The sequence below is a fragment of the Ranitomeya imitator genome, chromosome 5 (genome assembly GCF_032444005.1).
Source record: "Ranitomeya imitator isolate aRanImi1 chromosome 5, aRanImi1.pri, whole genome shotgun sequence".
NCBI lineage: Eukaryota > Metazoa > Chordata > Amphibia > Anura > Dendrobatidae > Ranitomeya > Ranitomeya imitator.
Window position 1 is genome coordinate 621,491,510 of NC_091286.1, and position 23,664 is coordinate 621,515,173.

At 44.4% G+C, this 23,664-nt stretch overlaps 1 protein-coding gene across 2 annotated transcripts in view; it reads right to left on the reverse strand.

Annotated features, from left to right (window-relative positions):
* Positions 1 to 2,413: 2,413 nt before the first annotated feature.
* Positions 2,414 to 23,664, reverse strand: part of KIDINS220 (kinase D interacting substrate 220) — a 195,357-nt gene continuing 174,106 nt past the window's right edge. For both annotated transcript variants that reach the window (XM_069728062.1, XM_069728063.1), the window contains 4 exons: positions 10,149 to 10,286; positions 9,934 to 10,032; positions 8,346 to 8,576; positions 2,414 to 6,284 (listed from right to left, as the gene is read on the reverse strand). In XM_069728062.1, the coding sequence (XP_069584163.1) occupies positions 5,046 to 6,284; positions 8,346 to 8,576; positions 9,934 to 10,032; positions 10,149 to 10,286 (1,707 nt within the window). In that variant the 3' untranslated portion in view covers positions 2,414 to 5,045. The remainder of the gene's footprint in view (positions 6,285 to 8,345; positions 8,577 to 9,933; positions 10,033 to 10,148; positions 10,287 to 23,664) is intronic.

A 23,664-nucleotide genomic window follows, 5' to 3' on the forward strand; every position in this document is an offset into this window, starting at 1 on the left:
GCATTCGAGGATACGGACACCAGAGCATCCGAGGATACGGACACCAGAGCATTTGAGGATACGGACACCCACTAGGGCATTTTTTTTTTTGCAATTCTGTTTCATTAAAAACTTTGCACCTTTTGGCTTCTATGGAAAACCCTTTGTTTCCCTTCCCACTGCTGCCTGCAGAATGAGATTAAAGGGAACCCCTCAGCAGGTTTTTGCTATGTAGTCTGAGGACAGCATAAAAGTAGGGGCTGAGACACAGATTTTAGGGATGTATCATTTATTAGGCCTCCATCACAAGTCAGTGCCTCCGCTTCATGTGCTGTCAGTTTTCCCACGTACCAGAGTCACTTATACATGCACATCCATTATAATGTATGGGGTTGCGCACGTCTCTGTGTCCTTGGACAGTTTTTCCCGGCAGCACATCTGTCAATACGTCCCACACACGTACACATGGATGACAGTGTGCTGTCCATGTGCCCATCCGTGTGACACGTACAAGAATATAGAGTGCAGAATACAAATGACAGATGTTTAGGTGTTAGATGTGCAAAGATAGAGAAAGATATTTGTGAGATAACTATTTTCTATTTGTTTTAGGCATAACGGGTTAGGGGAAAACACTTTGGACCCAGGAACAAAAAATAAATAAAAATTTGTTACATAGTGCAATTAGTGCGGTATGTATTTTACTATACTTGCATTACGTCAATAAATAATTGAACATTTTTGGAAAACCAGCCAAGGTAAAGCAGACAGCTGGGGGATGATATTATCAGGCTGGGAAAGTCCATGGATATTGGGCCCTTCCCAGCCTAAAAATACCAGCCCACAGCCGCCCCAGAATTGGCGCTTCACATGAGATGCGCCAATTCTGGTGCTTTGCCTGACTCTTCCAGATTGCTTTGGTGCAGTGGCAATCGGGGTAATGATATTTGGGCTTGAAGACAGCTGTGATTTGTCAAAAACCACAGTTGCCATCAACCCCTGGGGTTAGTAATGGAGAGATGGTTAATGTATTAAAAAATAAAAACACATTAATAAACATTTATTAGCACAACACTAATTATATCTTGCAGAAATATGTGGTAGATAGCAAGACAGATATCTATCACTGATAGCACCGGTACTGGGTTTCTCAAATAGAGGGTCTTCTGACCTGTACTCAGCACCCTCTTAGGCATAGATGAGGCTGTCAAGGTTGGGTCAGGAGACCTCTGCAATTTGTTCTGTCCTCAGATAGCAAAACATTCATGTGTGAATTCAGTCTAAGGCTGCCTTCACAGCCCAAGTAAGAGTCATGTGGTAAAGCCTGGCCATTGATCTCCTGACCTAAAATCAACAGTGTAAGGGCAGTCTCACACGTCCAGATATTTCCGGTACCGGAATAATCCGTGTGCCGGTGCGTTTCTGTGGCACATCAGTGGGGCACACGTGTGCCGCCCATGTGCCCACTGGGTACCACACGCACCGTGCCGGAGACAGCGCTAAAGTTTAGCGCTGTCCCCGGAATCGTGCTGAAGCCCCATTCATATCTTCCCTGCAGCAGCGTTTGCTGTAGAGAAGATATGAATATTAGTGTGTAAAATCAATATCCAGGTCCCCATCCCCCTACCACCCCCGCGTGCGGTACGTGTTTTACACTGACCCATTGACTTTAATGGGTCCGTGTAATACGTGCGCTCCCACGAACACTGACATGTCTCCGTGTTTGGCACAAGGAGACACGGTCCGCAAAAAATCAATGACATCTGAAAAGATGCATTGATTTTAATGTGTCTACGTGTGTCAGTGGCTCCGGTACGTGAGGAAACTGTCACCTCACGTACCGGAGACACTGACGTGTGAAACCGGCCTAAGAACTATATTTGAAATTGTTAGGTTCAGGTCTGGAGATTTGCGGCTAGTCTGTAATTGGATTGACCGCAAAACCGATCTAAGTATTTGTCAGTGAGCTTGTGCTGTTTGTAACTCTTGATTTATGACCACAAACCACATAAAAAAGGGATCACCTGAGAGAGCCTCAGTAAAACAAACCGACCAATAAGCCTCTGTATCTGCTATGAATCATAGGACATAGGCCTCGATAAAGGTCTGGGACAGACTGAAACATTGGCTGCGCTTTCTATTTCTTTCCCTATACTAACTTACCAAGAAATCTTAAAAATCGCATGCCGCAGTATTTTGCACGACAGAATGTACTTTTTGCACTACAGAACAAGCACACTGACATTTTTAGTTGACTCATTCTGCAGCCAGCAATAGATAGAGGCTATAAATGGCAAACCGTGCAAAAATTTTTTAATGAAACCCAATAGCAAAAAATATTTGTAGCCCAAAATATAAGCAAGCAAAACATAATTGCCCCATGAAAGTGCCCATATCATTTAAAGTCTACAATAAAGACATAAGACTGATGAAATTAGTATAAGTCCGATATTTTATTACCGGTTTTCACAACCTCAAACCAGTTATATCGCTGTGATAGCAGATTTACAATACGGTCATGCAAGCTCCACAGACACATCGACCCCATAGGCGTGATGCAGTATAGCAGAGGAAGCATGGCATCTTCCTTAGAAAATAAGTATTACAGCTTCGTCGAGATCTATGTAACAATGTATGCAGCTTGCTCTGCGAAACCGGGTTACAGATACTCTTTAAAATTGTAAAAAGATTTTAAAAAAAGCATGAGAGCGGGTCCTGGACTTCTGCTAAGAACTTAGAACTGTTTGAATTCTTCTCCGAGTACATTTCTGGTAGACCTCATCCATGCACCGTCATCCATACCGCATCACAGGAGCATTGTACATCAATACAACACCATAGAGACCAATATATAGTGATATCAAACATTACAGCTACACAAGGGACAACATCAAATATGGGATCCCGAGTAATCATGGCAGAAGGTGGCTTCTTATAGAACATCTGGGTAGACTCTTAAACATCGACGGTCATCAACTAACCAAGGCTGCCTTTACATCATGCTTAGGAGATCCTCTGTCCTGTACATCAGCTTTTCACCAAAAAATGGACATATCTAGGTAGAAGACAAGATCCCTAAGGAAACTTTTCTACTAGGATCTATTCCAAGAAGATGCAAGGAGCAGTGGATCTCCTGAGCGGTTAGCCGGGGGCGGCATCCATGTGATATGTCAATTTACTACAGTGTCAATCACATCCTAGGGAGGCCACATATAGTTTATACCACTGATTGGAAGATCTGGGGATATCATCCACATGTAGAACGTGCTGTCCAATTACAGACTATATTGTACGAGGGCATCACAAGCACATCACTGGTGTGTACGCTCACGAATACTCATCTCTATATAGGTGACGTGAGGAAAAGCAGGAAAAATCCACACAATTGACTCTGGTAAATATTTAAAACCAAGGGAAATAAAGACCCCGGGAAAAGTGACCACAACACATTTCTAGGTAATGATGATGGTAGAATGAAGGAGCAGAGCATTTAATAAGGCCTGGTAAAGTCTTCACAATCTGGTACCTCTGTGAAGTCTGAGCGGTCACGCTTAACATTTCCAACAGTTAATACTAAAATTTGGTATCCATAATGTAGTGATGAGAAAGGAGTATTCCTCATTCCCTAGGAGAGTGATCTTCAACCTGTGGCTGTTCAGCCATCTCCCAGCATGCTGAGAGTTGTAGTCCCGCTACAGCTGGAGAGCTACAGGCTAGAGACAAGGGTCTTATGTTAAATTACATCATGTAGTTTATGGGGTCGCCCAACTCTCCTCAACGGAGGAAGGAAAGGATCAGGGAGTCTGGATTGGAATGGCGGATCCTTGTTCCCTCGACGCACGTTACTGTCGGAGGCACAACACTGCGGCTTTCTCCCTCCCTCATTATTGAAAGCTCAGGCAAGTATGGGGAGACGGGAAAGACAAAAGTATGGCAAAAACTCTTCAGCTCTCCTGGGTATATGCGCGCCTTCAGGGGTGTGGGAACCACTAATAGTGACATTGGCGTACTGCCATAGTCATGGGGTTACCCTTCACTACTGTAGTTTATCATACCGTATCATTAGGAGGTATGCCCCATATACCGCTGCTGTATAACGACGGTTGTATGGAGCCATTAATACGATATAACATCCCATTCACCCTTCATGGTCTGCATTCTGTGTGACCATTGCCCTTATCTCAGGTACCTGGATGTGGAGAACTTTACAAGGATCCAAGACAAGAAGCAACAAAGTATTGTATGGTCACATAGATTTAGCTTTTTTTTTATGTGGATGTGCGGCGACAATAAAATAGAATATAGAGCACAAACAATTCTAGTCGTCTTAAAAGGGACACAATCACATACGTTTCCTATGCAAAATGTGACAATTGCTTCAATTTGCATGCGGCTTATATGGACTGTTCTGCCATTGTTTAGCAGCACACATCACTAACGGGGCTCGAGGCTGCGATTCTCCAATTAGGATAAATGACGTTGGCCCCAATGCTCAGTTATTACTTGTGATAGTGCCCTGTTCTTATCACTTATGTGGTTCTTTCAAGACACCGGAAAACCTAATGACTACATTCATAACCACGATGTCCAATTCCACGACACAAATAATGACAAGTCCTCATTTTTTAGTCCTGGTTAGTGACGAGTGGCCAAATCCCCACCAGTCCACCAAAACAATATAAAGAGCAAATCGATTTTATGAAGGCAAGGAACAAACATGGAGAATGAATCCCCCCCCACCCCCCCAATGTGGTGGATGGATTTGGACTGGTTCCCAAAGACATAAAATAAATAAAAAACACAATGACAGTGTCCTTTTAAGTAAAGCAGATCTTCTCTTCTCACAAGACTGAACGGCAGGGTTGGGACTGCGGCCGATGAGGATGGCAGTCTGTGCTCTTTACTAGGTTACTTGCTGGTTTTTGCACTTAAATATTTTCCAGGTCATTTTAAGGAAGCAATGTTAAGGACCACAATCTGTTGGAGGCTTTTTGGGGCGAATGATGAAAAGGATGCTGAAAATGATGAAATGAGCACATGAACGGCTGAACAGATGGAGATTGAGTTTAAAGGATACTCTCTCGCTCTTCTACAAAGCCAGCGCTGTCAGAGGAGGTCACTGTGTGCAGCTCTGATGCATCTTTAGCCAGCCGGCTATACCCAGAACGTTGCCCTCTCTTGTGGGTCATGCGCTTTAGGTTTTCATTGTGTACTGGACTGGACCCCGGGACCACAATGATTGGAGACTCTTCTTTTGCTTCTGCTGTTTCATCGAAGTTTTGGTTCCCGGTGTTATTGTTGAGGGTCACCGTGCTTGGAGTGCGGTTGAGGTTGAAGCCCTTCTGGCATGTTGGCCAGTTCTCCTCAGGACTGCTGGCTATAAGACTGCTCTCCGATGGGCTTTTCTTGTCTTCGGAGCAGATTGACATGCGAGCTATAGCGGGGTCCTGAAGGCCACTCAGACTGTTGGGTATACCCCGCTTACTTCTCAAGCGATCGTCCTCCAGCTCTATGAGATTAGCTTTTTCCAGTTGGGAGTCATCCGTAGCCTCGTTGTTGAGAGAATGATTCGGTGAACTTTCATTGGATCGGACACCAGAGTCTGAAGAATCTTTCTTGTTGAGGATAGATTCAGAGAGATATTCCTTGGTCTTAATGACCGTTCTCACAGACTCTGCTGCATGTTCGGTGACCTTCTTGTCTGCAGATGGGTCTGGCTTTTTGTCTTTGCCATCTTTAAGAAGAGGCGTGTTATCGGACTCCTCTGGCCCTGACTCGTCTTCATCGCTGGGGAGCTTCTGATAGCGCATTCCACTCCCTTTAAGCTTGATATCGGCTGCTTGGAAGAGGCTTGATCTCTCTGCATTTTTCTTACCCGGGAGCAGCTTGGAACCAGACTGATCAGACTTCTCATCTTCTTCAGTGATTGGATCCAAGGGAGAAGCGTCTGTAGTGGACACTGTTGAGGAGGTATAATCCACAACGTCATTTCTCTTCAGCAAGAAAGGCTTCCTTCCGTCTTCTTGCTTCGGATCCACATCTTTTGCCTTGTCTTGCTCCGAGGAAGAATGCAAGGAGCTGATTGAGGTACTCTGCCCAATGTAGTACGCACTGGAGCTCATCGGAGAGGATCTGCCACTTATTGTAGAGGATCCCACTCCTCCTTCTATCTGAGCCATCTGCGCAATGTACTCTCTGTAAGCATCTCTGTATTCTGCCTGCACTTTATCGGTCAGCCTCGATATCTCATTGCTGGACTCTTGGGAATTAAGACTGGTCAAACTAGGGGTTCTATGTACTCTCGCCTGAAATACAAATGTGTAACACAATCATTAATGCAAAACCGCCATCTCATTGACTGGATTAAACGTCACTCACAAACATGTATAAGCAAGGCTCACAAAACTCGTACCAATGACGCCAAGATGAGTCAACCATTTACAAGAGAACTTGCGACATTATCATAGATCAATGCTGACCACTCCGACTACAGTTTCCTGCACAATAGTTAGCCGAGAGCGACATTGTGCAAGGAGAGGACAACCAAAGACCCCATACACATTAGATAAAGATGGACCCAACCCGCTGATTGTGGCAGGATCAGCTGACAAGTCTGTATAGGGGCCTCCTAACTCTCCCCTGTAAGATGAGGTCTTTGAATGTATCTGCTGGAACCTTTTGCTGTGCAGGCAGATAAGTCACTGCCATATGAGTCTGGCAGCGGTTTCCCCGCTCTCCCCATAGAGAATATGCGGATGCCCGGCTAAATGTTCATGTGTATCAGAGTCGGAGAAACAGCCATTGGCCAAACAAGCTGTCAGTTTTCTAATGTGTAAAGGCCTGTTAAAAGGAAATCTGTCAGCAGGACTAATCCCTTCAAACTATGTATATGTGCATGTAGCTCTTTCAAAGACAAGCCCAGCAATGCCTTAGCATAGTCAGCAGCTTGTTACTGAGAAATCATTATTTCAATAGATATGCAAATGAGGCTGTGGACTATGGTAGATCTGAAACCTCTGTCACTCCAGCTCTATTCTCCGCCTAGCACTGCAGCTTCCTGCTTGGTGAGGAATAGAAAACATTAGTAATTTGCATACATATCAATAAAACATTTGATTTCTCTTTAAGGAAGGAACAGACTGGCCATGTAAAGGTATTGCTGGACTGGTCATTGAAAGTGTTGCATGGACATATACATATTGGATCCAAAAAGAGGGGGCAATAAACCTAACGAGTATATAAGCCATAAATAACATCTTTATTTCAATTCATTAGTTAAATAAATATAATGTAAAATGCATGCAAAAACAGAGGCTGTCTAGCAATGCTGCAGTGATCAGAACTAAATATAACATGACAATACTGGATTGCTGTAGGGAAAAGTGCCTCTTTATAAAAACAAAGTACTATAGGTAAGCTACTCCTAGAGCGAGTCAATCAAAGGCACATGAAATAGTTAAATATCTAAATAAACTTACAAGCAAGTCAGTGTAGTTGATCCCTGCTGCCCCAACGCACGTTTCGTGGCAACTTCTTCCACGACTCCTGAAGAAGTTGCCACGAAACGTGCGTTGGGGCGGCAGGGAACAACTACACTGACTTACTTGTAAGTTTACTTTGTTATTTAACTATTTAATATGCCTTTGATTGACTCGCTCTAGGAGTAGCTTACTTACTTTGTCTTTACTAAAGAGGCACTTTTCCCTACAGCAATCCAGTAGTATGTTACATTTTGCTGTGATCCCTGCAGCATTGCTAGACCGCCTCTGTTTTTGCATGCATTTTACATTATATTTATTTAATTAATTGAAATAAGGCCGTTATTTTTGGCTTATATACTCGTTGGGTTTATTACCCCCTCTTTTTTGGTCCAATATTAGTTTGAGTTTGCCAGATTCCTAATTTTCTTATCGATGGGTATTCATTGTACATATAGACATATATACATAGTAGAAGGGGGCACAACAGCCGGCTGACAGATTCCCAATAAGGAATAAACGCACAGGATGCGGATTTTGATCCCTTCAAACGTGGGATCATAGAATGTTGGAAGGGACTTCCAGGGTCATCACGTCCAACCTCCTGTTCAATGCAGGTTTCAATAAACCATCTCAGACAGGTGTCTGTCCAGCTTGTGGGGTCCTGGTATTCAGACCTCATTGTAAGGCATTTTTGTAATGGAAATAACCCTTTTAAAAGGTGGAATCATCAGGGAATTTCATGTAGCAAAATGACAGCTTCAGATATCAACATTTTATTGGTGAAGGCTAGACGATGAAATCCTTTGGTAACTGGAGTCAATGTCTCCAATCTTTCTCTGCACCACTCACATCACATACTCCTCAGTATCTTAACCCCATATCTACCTGCCAGGCCATGGTGTTTTGGCGTGCAGATTCTTCAAAACCAAGTGTGTTAAGGTCCTCAAAACTAAAGCCAAAGTCATAGTTCTGGCTCGCGAGGTCGGTGTGAGGCATGTCTGGATTTGGCACTGGACGTCGGCCAATGTCACTGTGGCCCACGCTTCTGACCGGCTCTGGCATTCGGGCTTCGTCAGGATGCATCTGCGGCATTTCAGAGCCTCTCATGTCTTGAACCTTTTAGAAGAGGAGGACAGCAGTGATATCATTAATACAAAGCAAACCCATTTCCAATAAAAATCTTTCCTGCCATGTGAATTGCACTCCCTCCCACCCTTGCCCCCCAAAACTAAAGCACAGGAAAGAGAGGAGCATGAAACAGGAGAACTGTAACCTGTGCCTTATGGAGAGATCTCCACAAAAGGCTCCAGGAAGACATGGCCAAGAGAACAGTTCAGTCTGAATCATTTCGAGCAGTCGTCTGCTATGTTTTAAACACTTAATCTCTTTAAAGCGAGAGCAGAAGTAAATCTGTTTAAGGGCAGATTAGATTATTCCAGTCACATGCTCATTAAGGCACTCAATCAATATCCGCACCAAACGTTATTACCATCCTGATCGTCAGAGACCCCCCGCCCCCCAAATCTTTCCACAGTAGACACATTACCAAAGACGGCTCTATAATTTATTAAATCGAAGGTCCACATTACAACAGCAGAAAATGTGATCTATGGCAACATACAAGAGATTAGTATAAGCGATCTGCTTTTTTCCAGAAACGGCACCACCATTATCCAAAGGCTTTCGGTGTAGCAGCCTTTCTCCCTTCAAGTGAATGGCAAAACCAGATACAACGAATGAACAAGTGTCAATTATGGTAGGAAGAAAACAGAAATTAGACTCGTGTCTCTATAAACCCCTTGTACATCTCAATGTCTCACTGTGGCACTTGCCTTCTACCCCTTTTACGAGCTTTGGCCAAGGCATGGTCATCTAGAGAGGGTGACTACTGGTGGGGCCAGATATCACGTGGCATCACAGCCATGTCTCTTACCACCGTAGTTGGGCCATGATCATTCATGATTGCACATGGCACAAACACTAAATTCACTGTGCTGAATGCAAACAGATTCTAGTTCGGAAGAGAACTGTGTGCAGACGGCAGAGTGAGAGAATGACCAACGGGAACTCAATTTGGCCACTCGCTGCTATAAGGAGGGATAGTAACCGAAGCACAAGTCTTTAAGATGCCACATTATTGGCGCATTCTTGGACAACTCCACAAGTACCAGTGTTCTTGGTGTAAGGCTGGTTTCACAAATGCATGTTTTACAGTCCGGCCATGGACCATGATATATGTACTAGCCGAGGAGCTCCTGACCCGAACTGAGTAGCCTCATTGGTATACAGGAGGCTGTCGAGGTCAGGTCAGGAGAACCCATGGCCTATGGGTACATTGCACATGAAACACGGGTATGTGAAACCGGCCTTAGCACAAGTTTGAGGATTTTGACAGACCAAGTCCACCTCAATCGGGCTACATTTGAAGCTCTTTCAATGTATGGCAAAGTATGAATGTGATCTCCCTCCTTACCGCACTCTTGAATAGATGCCAGTCACCGAAGTTCATGTTCATCTCTTTCTTCAGCTCTTCCATGCTGCACTGTGTTAGGACGCGGCCATTGATGTTTGCCTGTGTGAGCAAATGGGAAATATAGATTTGTGGGTTTTTTTTCCGTTCTTTTCACATGTGACTATACGAGATCTGTAACCTTATGCCATACCCAATAACTTATAGGCTTTGCATACCTTCCGGATGGTTGCAGTGTACTGAGCCAACATGCTCTGCTCGATGCCATCAATCTGTTTCAGCTTTTCACAAACCGCATCTACGTTCATGGAACCAAGGACAGAACTGTGTGGTCCGACGACACTGCTGCCTGCAACCTGCACAAGGATAAGATGGTTTATGTCGCCGTTAACACAGAACAAATCCACGGCAACAATCTTTGCCTGGAGTAAGCTCAACCAAGGATCGGTTTCCTCTTTTTACAGAACCTTAAATGCAGAAACATTATGGCCAACCACCCACTGCATTCTAGCACCTGTTCGAACCCCCGACAAAATGACATCAGCACAAAGAAAAGACTACAATAGCTGGCTGAATTGGATAAGTACAAAACAACTTGGGCTAGTCAGACATATTTATGGGACCCCAAGGTCCCACAATGAGCCCAACAGTGGTTTCTTTGTGAGAAAGCAAAGTTACACACATGGGGGGGGGGGGGTTGCTTACTTTTCCACACTGGACCCATGTGACCTTGTGCAGGAATAACGCCCCCATATGACCTTATGCAAGAATAAAGCCCCCCATACACTCTGGATGGTTGTCAGCAGAACAGTGGTTCGGTCGATCATTCGGCCGGCACCTCTCTCGCCCGACTCTCCCATACACAGGAGCGCTGCTGTCTTCTCTATGATCGAGCCTCCGCCAGACATCTCTCAGAATACAAAAAAAAAATACCAATCGTCTAAAATGGGACATGTCATATCCTTATCTCTCCCGGGATCATCTGTTGGTGCCCCTCCATTCATATTGGACAGTTGGCTGAACATGAGAATGATCCTGGTGCAGGTCAGGTGAGTCTTTCCCAACTTACAAGTGCAATCACACGTCTGTCTTCTAAAATCAGAGCCACACTGGTCCCAGGTTGTGTGTGGTACCAATACCAGGTGCAGTTCTCATATTCAGAAGGAGGGAGACTTTTTTTTGTTTTTAAATCCTTAAGCTTCCCACATTAAGCCTGAGATTATACCCTGTTTGTAACGCTGTTTTAGCATTAATAAGAAATTCTAAAAAGTTGATTAAACACATTAAATGAAAGATGAGACTTGCTGACTATTTTATGTGATTGGGGGCCACATGATTCTACAAAGAATGGAGAGGTCTGTAATTTTTATTGTAGGTATAATTCAAATGTGAAAGAATCTTTTAAGAAAATCCATTAAATCACATTGTATGATTTTTACATACGGTAATTAATTTGCATTTATTGCATGAAATGAGTATTTGATACAATAGAAAAACAGAACTTAATATTTGGTACAGAAACTTTTGTTTGCAATTACAGAGGTCAGACATTTCCTGTAGTTCTTGACCTAGTTTGCACACACTGCAGCAGGGATTTTGGCCTCCTCCTCCATGCAGATCTTCTCCAGATCTTCCAGGCTGTCATTAGGTGACTGAGTTTCAGCTCCTCCAAAGATTTTCTATTGGGTTCAGGTCTGGAGACTGGCTAGGCCACTTCAGGACCCTGAAATGCTTCTTACGGAGCCACTCCTTAGTTGCCCTGGCTGTGTGTTTCGGGTCATTGTCATGATGGAAGACCCATACATGACCCCATTCATCCTCCCATTCAATACGGTACAGTTGTCCTGTCCCCGTTGCAGAAAAGCACCCCCAAAGTATGAGGTTTCCCCCACCATGCTTCACGGTTGGGATGGTGTTCTTGGGGTTGCACTCATCCTTCTTACATCAAACACGGCGAGTGGAGTTGATACCAAAAAGTTCTATTTTGGTCTCATCTAACCAAGATCTTCTCCCATACCTCATCTGGATTATCCAGGGGGTCACTGACAAACTTCAAACAGGCCTGGACATGTGCTGGTGTGAGTAGGGGGACCTTGTGTACCCGGCAGGATTTTAATCCATGACGGCGTAGTGTGTTACTAACCAGTAATGTTTGAGACTGTGGTCCTAGCTCTCTTCAGGTCATTGACCAGGTCCTTCCGTGCAGTTCTGGGAAGATTCTAGGAGGCTTCTTATAGAAAAACTAACAGGTCTGTGAGAGCCAGAATTCTTGCTTGTTGGTAGGTGATCAAACACTTATTTCCTGCAATTTAATCATTTAAAAATACAAATTTTTTTTCTGGTTTTTATTTTTAGGTTCTCTCTCTCGCAGGTGAACTGTACTTACAGTAAAAATTACAGACCTCTCCATTCTTTGTAGGTGGGACAACATCCAAAATCGGCAGTGTATCAAACACGGTACTTATTTTCCCCACTGCATATATGGAGTAGTGGAGGAGAACATATGTTGATCACATACGTGGGATTGGGTGGTCTTCCCTTCTTTCCTACAGCTATACAACACAGACTGACACCATTCCCTATGACAGAAAAATGACTGGCACATCCAAACTAGTGTGAATAGGTGCATACCAGGAGCAGCTACCTCCATACACAACATACAAAAAAGGTTGCACTCTATCGTGCCAAAGCATGTCGAATATGAAATACATGAAATATAAATAGCAAAATGGCTTTTGAACATTAGGAAAATATTTGAGACACGCTATGCACAGAATTTGATCAAATAGTGTGAGCCCATCAACCATCGTCAAGGTGGTCTCATTTAATCTGATGGGTCCCTGACCTCCCTGTCCAAATGTGAACACTTACCGAAGGCCAATGTCTGTATGCCTGGGTGAATGTTGACACCTCTGTCAGCAAAGCCTACACATGGGTTGGCCGGAACCAAGTGTGATTAGATGTAAGTGTTCACATTTGGACAGGGAGGTCAGGGACCCATCAGATTAAATGAGACCACCTTGACGATGGTTGATGGGCTCACAATATTTGATCAAATTCTGTGCAAAGCGTCTCTCAAATATTTTCCTAATGTTCAAAAGCCATTTTGCTATTCATATTTCATGTATTTCATATTAGACAATGCTTTGGAACGATAGAGTGCAACCATTTTTGTATGATATGACACCATTCCCTATACGGAGCTTCCTCACAGAATTACGACTATGAGTCATGACTAATGATACCCCATAATACTCATTAGGTGAACCAGACTGGAAACAAGGAGGGCTGTCACAGGTGAAAATGTATAAACAGAGGTGGCTCAAGCAATTCGCGATCCCTGAGCACAATTCTGTAATACCCAATCCCCCGTCTTTGCAAAACCCTCATGTCCCCTTCTGCAACATTATGCTGCGCAATGCGGTTACACATTTCATACAACTACTATTCTCGGAAGTTTGTCAGAAACCTTATCTATATCCAGTGCAAGATGTAGAGGGAAAAAGTCTATAAGCACAAATTGTCTAGCGCCTTGGGCCCCTCAGAAAATGAACAGCAGATCCTTGCATGAGAGCACAAGTTTGTCTCGGACATCAAAAAGAAAATTGGATAAATCGGCACAGGAGCAGCAGCATCCGCGGGCACCTAACCGTGACTTTTCACGCTTCAAGTATTTTATAACCCAGCACTTCACCTATAGACTTATCTAATGAGAGACAACCCATTGCAGACAGCCCCGTAGGCAACGTACCGGGCCGCTCTCCATCCGGCCCCAGAGCGCAGGGACTCCACTCTATAATGTCCTACTGGGGTTTTCTTTATGAGACAATCCCTTTCGACAAATTTTTACTGTGGACTATTAGATTCCACACGACCCCAATTATTCTGCACAATTTCTGTACTGTCCACAGTGGACATAGCATACTCACCTTTGGTTTCTTCGCAGCTGCATATTTCTCTCACTTTTGATTTGTGTTTTTTTCTGACCCATCAGCATCCGCTATAGTCCTCCAGCTACAATTGTTAAGGGCAACAAAGGAGTTTCATTTGGTGGATTGTTGGTTGGTGCAGATTAAACTAACCAATTGGTTTCTTCATAAGGTGCATATATCTTAGGGGCAAATTACCCCGATGCCCCACTTGTAGTTACTATATCATTTACCTACTGCTTAGTTACCTAATAATTTCCAGTCTTAACTATTTGGGCTTTACATGGTCTTAAAAGGCAATCTAGAGCAGGGGTGTCAAACTGCATTCCTCGAGGGCTGCAAACAGGTCATGTTTTCAGGATTTCCTTGTACTGCACAGGTGATAATTTAATCACCAACTCATTATTTGTGTAGGTGATTAAATTATCACCTGTGCAGTACAAGGAAATCCTGAAAACATGACCTGTTTGTAGCCCTCGAGGAATGCAGTTTGACACCCCTGATCTAGGGGGTATTTCTAGGACTCCTCTCGATGCCCTTTGGCTGTAGTGTTAATACCTAGTAACTAACTAACTTTAATTTTAATTACCTGCTTTGGCTTTCGGGTTGTTATATGTTGTGTGTCTAGTTGCTTTTATTTCTTACATATAAAGCTCTGGCAAAAATTAAGAGACCACCACATCAAAACCCTGTCATGGGCAGCCCAATCTCCAGACCTGAACCCCATTGAAAACCTCTGGAATGTGATCAGGAGCATGATGAATAGTCACAAGCCATCAAACAAAGAAGAACTGCTTACATTTTTGCACCAGCAGCAGTGCGAAAGACTGGTGGAAAGCATGCCAAGACGCATGAAAGCTGTGATCAAAAATCATGGTTATTCCACAAAATATTGATTTCTTAACTCTTCCAGAGTTAAAACATTAGTATTGTTGTTTCTAAATGATTATGAACTTGTTTTCTTTGCATTATTTGAGGTCTGAAAGCACAGTTTTTTATTTTTATATTTTTAATTTTGACCACTTTTCTTTGTCAGAAAAAATGCAAAATTTATTGATTGGAAATTCGGAGACATGTCAGAAGTTTATAGAATAAATGAACAATTTACTTTTTACTCAAAAATATACAAATAAGGAGAAAAATCAGACAAACTGAACATTTTCAGTGGTCTCTTAATTTTTGCCAGAGCTGTATAGTAAAAGTTATGTTTTAATCCCAATATCGCTATACCTATCTGTTTGCATCTGTGATTCCGGTTCAACATCCGGTTTCTCTTTTTTATGCACAAAAAGACCAAATTGCAGTAAAGGTACCTTCACACTGAGCAACTTTAGAACGATAACGATAGCAATCCGTGACGTTGCAGCGTCCTGGATAGCGATATCATGGTGTTTGACACGCAACAGCGATCTGGATCCTGCTGTGACATCGCTGGTCGGCGCTAGAAGTCCAGAACTTTATTTCGTCGCTGGATCACCCGCTGACATCGCTGAATCAGCGTGTGTGACGCCGATCCAGCGATGTCTTCACTTGTAACCAGGGTAAACATCGGGTTACTAAGCGCAGGGCGTCACCGCTGTGCTCTGCTTTACGGCCGGCCGGCGCTTACACAGTGCAGGGAAGCGGACGCCGGGGGACGCGACAGACACCGGAATGTAAGTATGTACTGTTTTGTTTTTTTTTACATTTACAATGGTAACCAGGGTAAACATGGGGTTACTAAGCGCGACCCTGCGCTTAGCAACCCAATGTTTACCCTGGTTACCCGGGGACTTCGGCATCGTTGGTTGCTGGAGAGCTGTCTGTGTGACAGCTCTCCAGCGACCACACAACGACTAAATAGCGACGCTGCAGCAATCGGCATCGTTGTCTATATCGCTGCAGCGTCGCTTAATGTGACGGTACCTTTACTCTGATACATAAAAATCATAGAAGTCAAAGAGGGTGTAGTTAGTTTTTGTCATGAATGTACATCAACAACTTTGAACAAAATGAAAGCAATAGCATAATGTTCAGATCACGTATATGAAAGCAAAACTACTGGTGCACGACACATGACATGCCTCACCATAGCTCCACTTGTGACTGCCGGCCATAAACTCTTTACCCTAGGAGCTGATGACTTAATTGTGGTTGGTACATTTTTTGGCAGGAACATCCAGGGAGAGTAATTTAGTCAGAGAGACAATAACAGTGTTACAATTTCCTTCTCGATATTGTCCAACACCATTCTGTGGAAATCAGCAGAGCGATGAAGACAAATGCAGAGAAAACACTAGAACCACAAGTTTGCATAATGGAGGCACTTTAAGCAAGATCCTGGCCAGAAGCTGCGAAACGCGCTGCAGCTAAGCATGAAAATGTAATTCAGTGAAAGGGAAAAAAAAACCCAAAAGTAGCTTCTAAAATGTTCAACATGAGTGGGGTCTATTGAATGAGACTCTAGATCCCAAAAAGGATTACTGCAAGCACCAGGTCTTTTGGGGGTTGCATCACTTGGAATCTGATATCAAACTCATGATGAAGCCATGATTATCTGTGTTTTACAGCATCTAAAAGGAAAATCTATAGGGACGCACTGGGGTCTTGGCTTTGCATCTGACCAAGGGTAACATCTTAAGGAAGGATCTGAATGACTTAGACAAGGGTCAAACTGTGATGGCTGCAGGACTAGGTCAGCGCATCTCCAAAATGTCAGGACTTGTGGGGTTTCGCCTGGTATGCAATGGTTAGAATGCTAAGAATGGACGCTAAGAAACCTGGTTTGATCACACAGGGGTGCTACTGTATTAATAAAAAAATGCTGAAAAAGTAACTGCCGGACACATAGCATCACATCTTGCTGTTAATGGGGCTGTCAAACTCCTGTCAATCATCAAAAGCACCTACAATGGGCCCAAAAGCATCAGAACTGAACCACAAAGCAATGGAGGAAGGTGTCCTGGACTGAAAAAGTACATTTCCTTCTACATGTAGAGGTTTTGGCGCATATATGTCACTTATTTGTAGAGGAGGTGACAACTAAAATATTTAAGCTCTCTCTCTCTCTTCCGGTATCTTTCCCTCCTCCTTTAAATATGCCATCATTCATCCATTACTTAAAGAGCCATCCCTCAACCAGAACTGTGCTACTAACTACAGACCTGTCTCGAATCTTCCCTTTATCTCTAAACTCCTGTTACACTTGGTCTAATTCGCTATCTCTCAGATAATGCTCTTCTTGACCCTTCTGGTTCCGTGCCTTCCGTTCCACTGAAACTATCGTCACTAAAGTCTCTAATTATCTACTAACAGCTAAATCTAATTGTCACTACTCCGTGCTGATTCTCCTGGATCTTTCTGCATTCGACACTGTGGATCATCAGCTCCTCCTCACTATGCTCCACTCTATGTGTCTCAAGGACACCGTTCTCTCCTGGTTCTCCTCCTGTCTCTCTGACAGCTCCTTCAGTGTATCTTTTGCCGGCTCTTACTCCTCTCCTCGTTCCCTTAGTGTCGGGGTTCCTCAGAGCTCAGTCCTAGGCCCCCTCCTCTTCTCCTTGTATATTACCCGTATTTGACTAACAATTAGTAGATCTGGGTTCCAGTATCAGCTCTATGCTGATGACACCCAATTATACACCTCTTTCCCTGACATCACCCCCACCACAATACAAAATACCAAGGATTGTAACACTAGGTCCTCCCTCCATCTGAAACTGAATCTCTCCAAAACAGAACTTATTGTGTTTCCTTCCTCTACTAACCTAACTCAACCTGACATTGAAATTACCTTGGAGGGTTCAACATTAACTTCCAAGCAGCACACCCGCTTGGGGTTATATGTAACACAGAACTTTCCTTTATTCCCTTTATCCAATCGCTCACTCATGTCACCTGCATCTAAAAAACATCTCCAGAATCTGACCTTTTCTCAACTTTGAAACTGCAAAAACTCTTACTGTTGCTCTTATTCTCATCTGGACTACCGCAACTCTTTACTAGTCGGCCTACCTCTTACCAAACTTAGTCCTCTCGTATCCGTCCTGAATGCGGCAGCCAGGGTCGTATTTCTGTCCAGCCTTTACACCGATGCCTCCACCTTCTGATGTCCATTATTATCATGTTCAAGAAAAATGGGCTGATTATTTCGATGAGACTTTGATCGTTGTGTCATCAGTTTTTCTCGTTTGTTGGGAGTAAAAAAAATCAAGAAATTGTTTCTCCACCTTCTATGTGACACCGTGAAAGTTGGACAACACTCCGAGGTCATCTGAGTGCGGTCAAATTTTTTTTTCTCACTGTCCTATAGATTTGCATTGCCAATTGTGATCTGACCCTAGGTTCAAAATTGGACATATCCCCAAGATTTTCCGTGCGCTGCAAAAAAAAAAAAAATCAATGGCATGTGACTAGTCCCATGGATGATCAAAGGTACGAGGGCTTGCCGTGAAAACCACAGATGGCACCCATACGAGAACATCGGATGTGTGAATGAGACCTAAAGGTGGAGGACCAGAGAGGATATTGCTGCTAGGAAGCGCGACGGCCGCAGTCATTCATTCACTATTACATAGTAGATCGGCACATAGGGTTAAGCTGCTGATCCAGCGAGCTCCATATATTAGTATGCAGGCAGACATTTGTCCATTGCAAATTAGCATGGGGTGAACAATTTGCTGTATAACTATTTTATGTCGAGTGCCATCCATTTTAAATATGCAGATGGATATCTCTTCCCACAAGCTATGTTTTATTTAACAGGCCCTCTCCACTTTCTGAAGTATAAAAGAACAAGCAGAAGCGACATTTCACCGGTTATTTATTTATTACATTATGTTCTAGGATTTTTTTTTTTTAAAAACCGCCTCATAAAGAGAAGGTGAGAAAAAAAAAGAAAATTCTTTACAAATCTGAAAAAGCAATTTCTGAAAACTGTGGCCGTGAAAAGAACATTCGTCAGAGTGATGCAGTCCGTGTGCACCGGCTCTGCCAGATGGAATCCACTCAGAGGAATCCACTCTGCACCAATTTACTATAGCGGTATAGGAAGGGAAAAGAAGATGAAAGACTGAAGAGAACCTCGTCAGGAAATGTAACACCCTCGCCTCTTTTCTTTATATGTCGTGTTCATTTCTGCACCGATGGACAGACGACTATAGAGAAAGTACTGCACAGAAATGGAGGGTTCGGAAGGTAAATTCACTAAAGATTAAAAAGCCATAATCTGAGGTTTACAGGTGAAAAATCCTACACGTTTATGGTGGACCAGGTTAGAATTTACACAAAATGATGTACAAAATTGCAAGACGGATCAGTTGTTGTGAATTCACGGACACGAGCCTCTATGGATCTGCTGCATAAAAGATATCAGCCCCTCACTCGCCGAGACTGGTCGCGTTCAGCCCCTCGCTCGCCGAGACTGGTCGCGTTCAGCCCCTCACTCGCCCAGACTGGTCGCGTTCAGCCCCTCACTCGCCCAGACTGGTCGCGTTCAGCCCCTCACTCGCCCAGACTGGTCGCGTTCAGCCCCTCACTCGCCGAGACTGGTCGCGTTCAGCCCCTCACTAACTGCGATTGGTCGTTTAGCCCCTCACTAGCTGAGACTGGTCGCGTTTAGCTCCTCACTAGACGAGACTGGTTGCATTTAGCCCCTCACTAGCTGAGACTGGTGGTGGTTAGCCCCTCACTAGCTGAGACTGGTGGTGGTTAGCCCCTCACTAGCTGAGACTGGTTGGGTTTAACCCCTCACTAGCTGAGATTGGTCGCATGTAGCCCCTCACTAGCAGCAATTGGTCATGTTTAGCCCCTCACTAGCTGAGATTGGTTGCGTTTAGCCCTTCACTAGCTGCAAGTGGTCATGTTTAGCCCCTCACTTGCTGAGACTGGTCGCGTTCAGCCCCTCACTCGCCGAGACTGGTCGCGTTCAGCCCCTAACTCGCCGAGACTGGTCGCGTTCAGCACCTCACTAACTGCGATTGGTCGTTTAGCCCCTCACTAGCTGAGACTGGTCACGTTTAGCTCCTTACTAGACGAGACTGGTTGCATTTAGCCCCTCACTAGCTGAGACTGGTGGTGGTTAGCCCCTCACTAGCTGAGACTGGTTGGGTTTAACCCCTCACTAGCTGAGATTGGTCGCATGTAGCCCCTCACTAGCAGCAATTGGTCATGTTTAGCCCCTCACTAGCTGAGACTGGTCGCGTTCTGCCCCTCACTCGCCGAGACTGGTCGCGTTCAGCCCATCACTCACTGAGACTGGTCGCGTTCAGCCCCTCACTCGCTGAGACTGGTGGTGGTTAGCCCCTCACTAGCTGAGACTGGTTGGGTTTAACCCCTCACTAGCTGAGATTGGTCGCATGTAGCCCCTCACTAGCAGCAATTGGTCATGTTTAGCCCCTCACTAGCTGAGACTGGTTGGGTTTAACCCCTCACTAGCTGAGATTGGTCACATGTAGCCCCTCACTAGCAGCAATTGGTCATGTTTAGCCCCTCACTCGCCGAGACTGGTCGCGTTCAGCCCATCACTCGCTGAGACTGGTCGCGTTCAGCCCATCACTCGCTGAGACTGGTCGCGTTCAGCCCATCACTCGCTGAGACTGGTCGCGTTCAGCCCATCACTCGCCGAGACTGGTCGCGTTCAGCCCCTCACTCGCCGAGACTGGTCGCGTTCAGCCCCTCACTCGCTGAGACTGGTCGCATTCAGCCCCTCACTCGCTGAGACTGGTCGCGTTCAGCCCCTCACTCGCTGAGATTGGCCGCGTTCAGCCCCTCACTAACTGCGATTGGTCGTTTAGCCCCTCACTAGCTGAGACTGGTCGCGTTTAGCTCCTCACTAGACGAGACTGGTTGCATTTAGCCCCTCACTAGCTGAGACTGGTGGTGGTTAGCCCCTCACTAGCTGAGACTGGTTGGGTTTAACCCCTCACTAGCTGAGATTGGTCGCATGTAGCCCCTCACTAGCAGCAATTGGTCATGTTTAGCCCCTCACTAGCTGAGACAGGTCGCATTTAGCCCTTCACTAGCTGCGAGCGGTCACGTTTAGCTCCTCACTAGCAGGACTGGATGCAATTAGCCCCTCACTAGCTGAGACTGGTCGGGTTTAACCCCTCACTAGCTGAGACTGGTCGCATTTAGCCCCTCACTAGCTGATACTGGTGGTGTTTAGCCCCTCACCAGCTTTTTAACCAATCACTAGCTGCGATTGGTCGTATTTAACCTCCCACTAGCTGTGATTGGCTGAACAATCATTTCCTGGAAAAGAGCCAAGGGAACACCTGAACAGGGTTGGCAAGTATCACTTTTTAATAGTATACCATTCTTTAAAAATGGCTAAATAATATTGGCCAGACAACCCCTTTTCTTCTGGACCTTTAAATCTGTAGTGGGAAACTCTCATCCTCTGCACAGTCTTCCACTTATGTCCTATATCACATGTCTGGACATTTCATGAGTACGCAAGACAGAAAACATTTAAAGGTGAACATATTTTCTTTAAAGAAGTCTTAGGGGACAAAAATAAGATTTTTAGCTGCCCGATGGAATCAGTGTGTAAATATTCAGGAAAGTGTAGGGCCCCCTTTATCACTGGTGAAGCTCCTGGGATCGGATCCCACGTCCAGGATGAACATGCTCCTTTACAGAAGTGTTGTGCACTATTTCTGCCGTAACCATAATCCCAACCATGGAAAGGGCCCGGTGAGGGCTGTGAGCCGCTCGGCACAGAGTCAGCCGCAGTATAGCTTCTAATGACTGTGGTAAGAGGGTTATCCTGGCAGGAGACGCGGGCTACAATGTGGAAAGCGGGCTCTAGGCGACCAGGAATGGAAGACTGAGCAGATTTCATGAACAGCAAGAGAAAAAAGAATCTGTATGGAAATGCCAACAGGTTCTTCCCGAAGCAATAAGGTTCCTCCAGGCCTGCACATCTTGTCTACATACAGGGGCCCATGTTATCTTCATCAGAACTCGCAGCTTTCCAAAATGGGGACAGAGAGAAGAAAAATATTGATTTCCATGTGTTGCAAAACAGGCTCAGGCTTCTTTTGCAACAGCCGGAAAGTAACAGGTTTGCAGATCGCTGCCTTAAAAGCGTCCCTCCAAGGCTGGATGTACATAACGACATGTCTCCGCGACACTTCTGGCCATGAATACGTGAGCAGAAGATATAGGTGAACATTGAAGATATCAATACTGCACTACTGTGAATATAGAATATATAGACTATAGAACATACTAGGATATATAAGCTTCTTTGATCAAATTGTATGGCCCCATCTTCCAGCTTATACCTTTATTACATTTTGATAGCTTTTTTATTTATTTTTTTTTTTAAAGAGATTGCGTGCATATAGGCCAAGCACCTGTCTCATTTGTCCAAGGCTGGTATCTCTAATTCTTGTTTCCTGGTGGCCATACACATCGATACCTCACAGGTAACGTAATAAAAATAGTGGAACGCATCTGTACCCAAATCTATGGCACCCATAACAGCAAGTAATCTGAGCAACTGTTAAAAAGAATCTGTCAGCAGGTTTTGGCCATTTAATCTGAATGCAACATAATATAGGACTGTGTGCTGCAGTTTCAATACAGTTAGTGTTTTATTGACAGGAAATTATCATCATTAGAGGACTAGGTCTCATGTGCACGTCAGTCCAGCTAATCTGTGTAACCGCACCCCCACCAATGATTGGCAGATTCCTGTGTACAATGTCAGCAAGCTGCCAATCAGGTGTGTGGGCGGGGTTATACACAGCTCAGCATTCTGACGACTGCTACATCTACAAGAGATAAAACAGGGATTCTATCAAAACTGCACCATGCAGTCTAGTAAGTGACACATCACTGGAATCAGGCTCTCTTGCCCTATATCATGCTGCTCTCAGATAACATAGTGAAAACTGGCTGACATATTCCCATTAAACTCTGACCTATCATTTGCCTTACACCCCAATGTGAATCGATAGATCACAATGACAGAAAGAGGAAGGAAACCATATAGGTTAGAAGAGGACATAACATGAGAACACACTGAAAATTATTCCTGCGGTCATCAAGACACGGTGCACATTTCACAGTAATATATTACACACACGTAGTATACTTCTATCTGCTACTTCATTAAATGCAGAATGTTTCATCCAGGAATGGTGATAAGTGGAGAAACACTAGTGAGTCACATCGTTAGTTTCTGTGCTAATCTATTACACATAGGACAACCATGATGCACAGTTAGTAATGCAAGCGTTAGTAGGACTGATCCTACAGCAATGGGATGCCACGGCACACCACCACACTACGGCAAGCTTTACCAGAGGTGAGTGTGTGGGAGTAGGCAACGTCTCGGCCGAGTCTTCTTCAATAATGTCCTAAGTAACACATCAAGTGCACAGTCTGAAAAAAGACCCCCGCAATCACAGACACCCTACTGATAAACACCAAGGCACAATGCTAGAGAATGCGACTAAGGCTTTCAATTGTGTAGAATTGTGTGTCCTATTCTAAAGCAGATCTGTCCCCAGATTTCACCATGCACACTACATAGAACTGTTAGAACTGTTGAAGCTGGAGTCCTTACTTTGAAAATCCACATCAGAACAGATGTATAACCATTTTGAAAAGTTTACATTAGTTATCCTCAGTGTTCCTCCTCCCTGCTGAGATCTCACACAGCTCTGTACAAGCTGCAGCTGTCCGTCACGCTGGCAGGAGAGACACTGAATACACTGCTAATATTAATGAAAGTACCGTGTGCACAACTATATAAGGGTGCCAGGGTAGGTTCCCACACCATTAGCATATATTAAGAAAACCCAGCACTCATCTT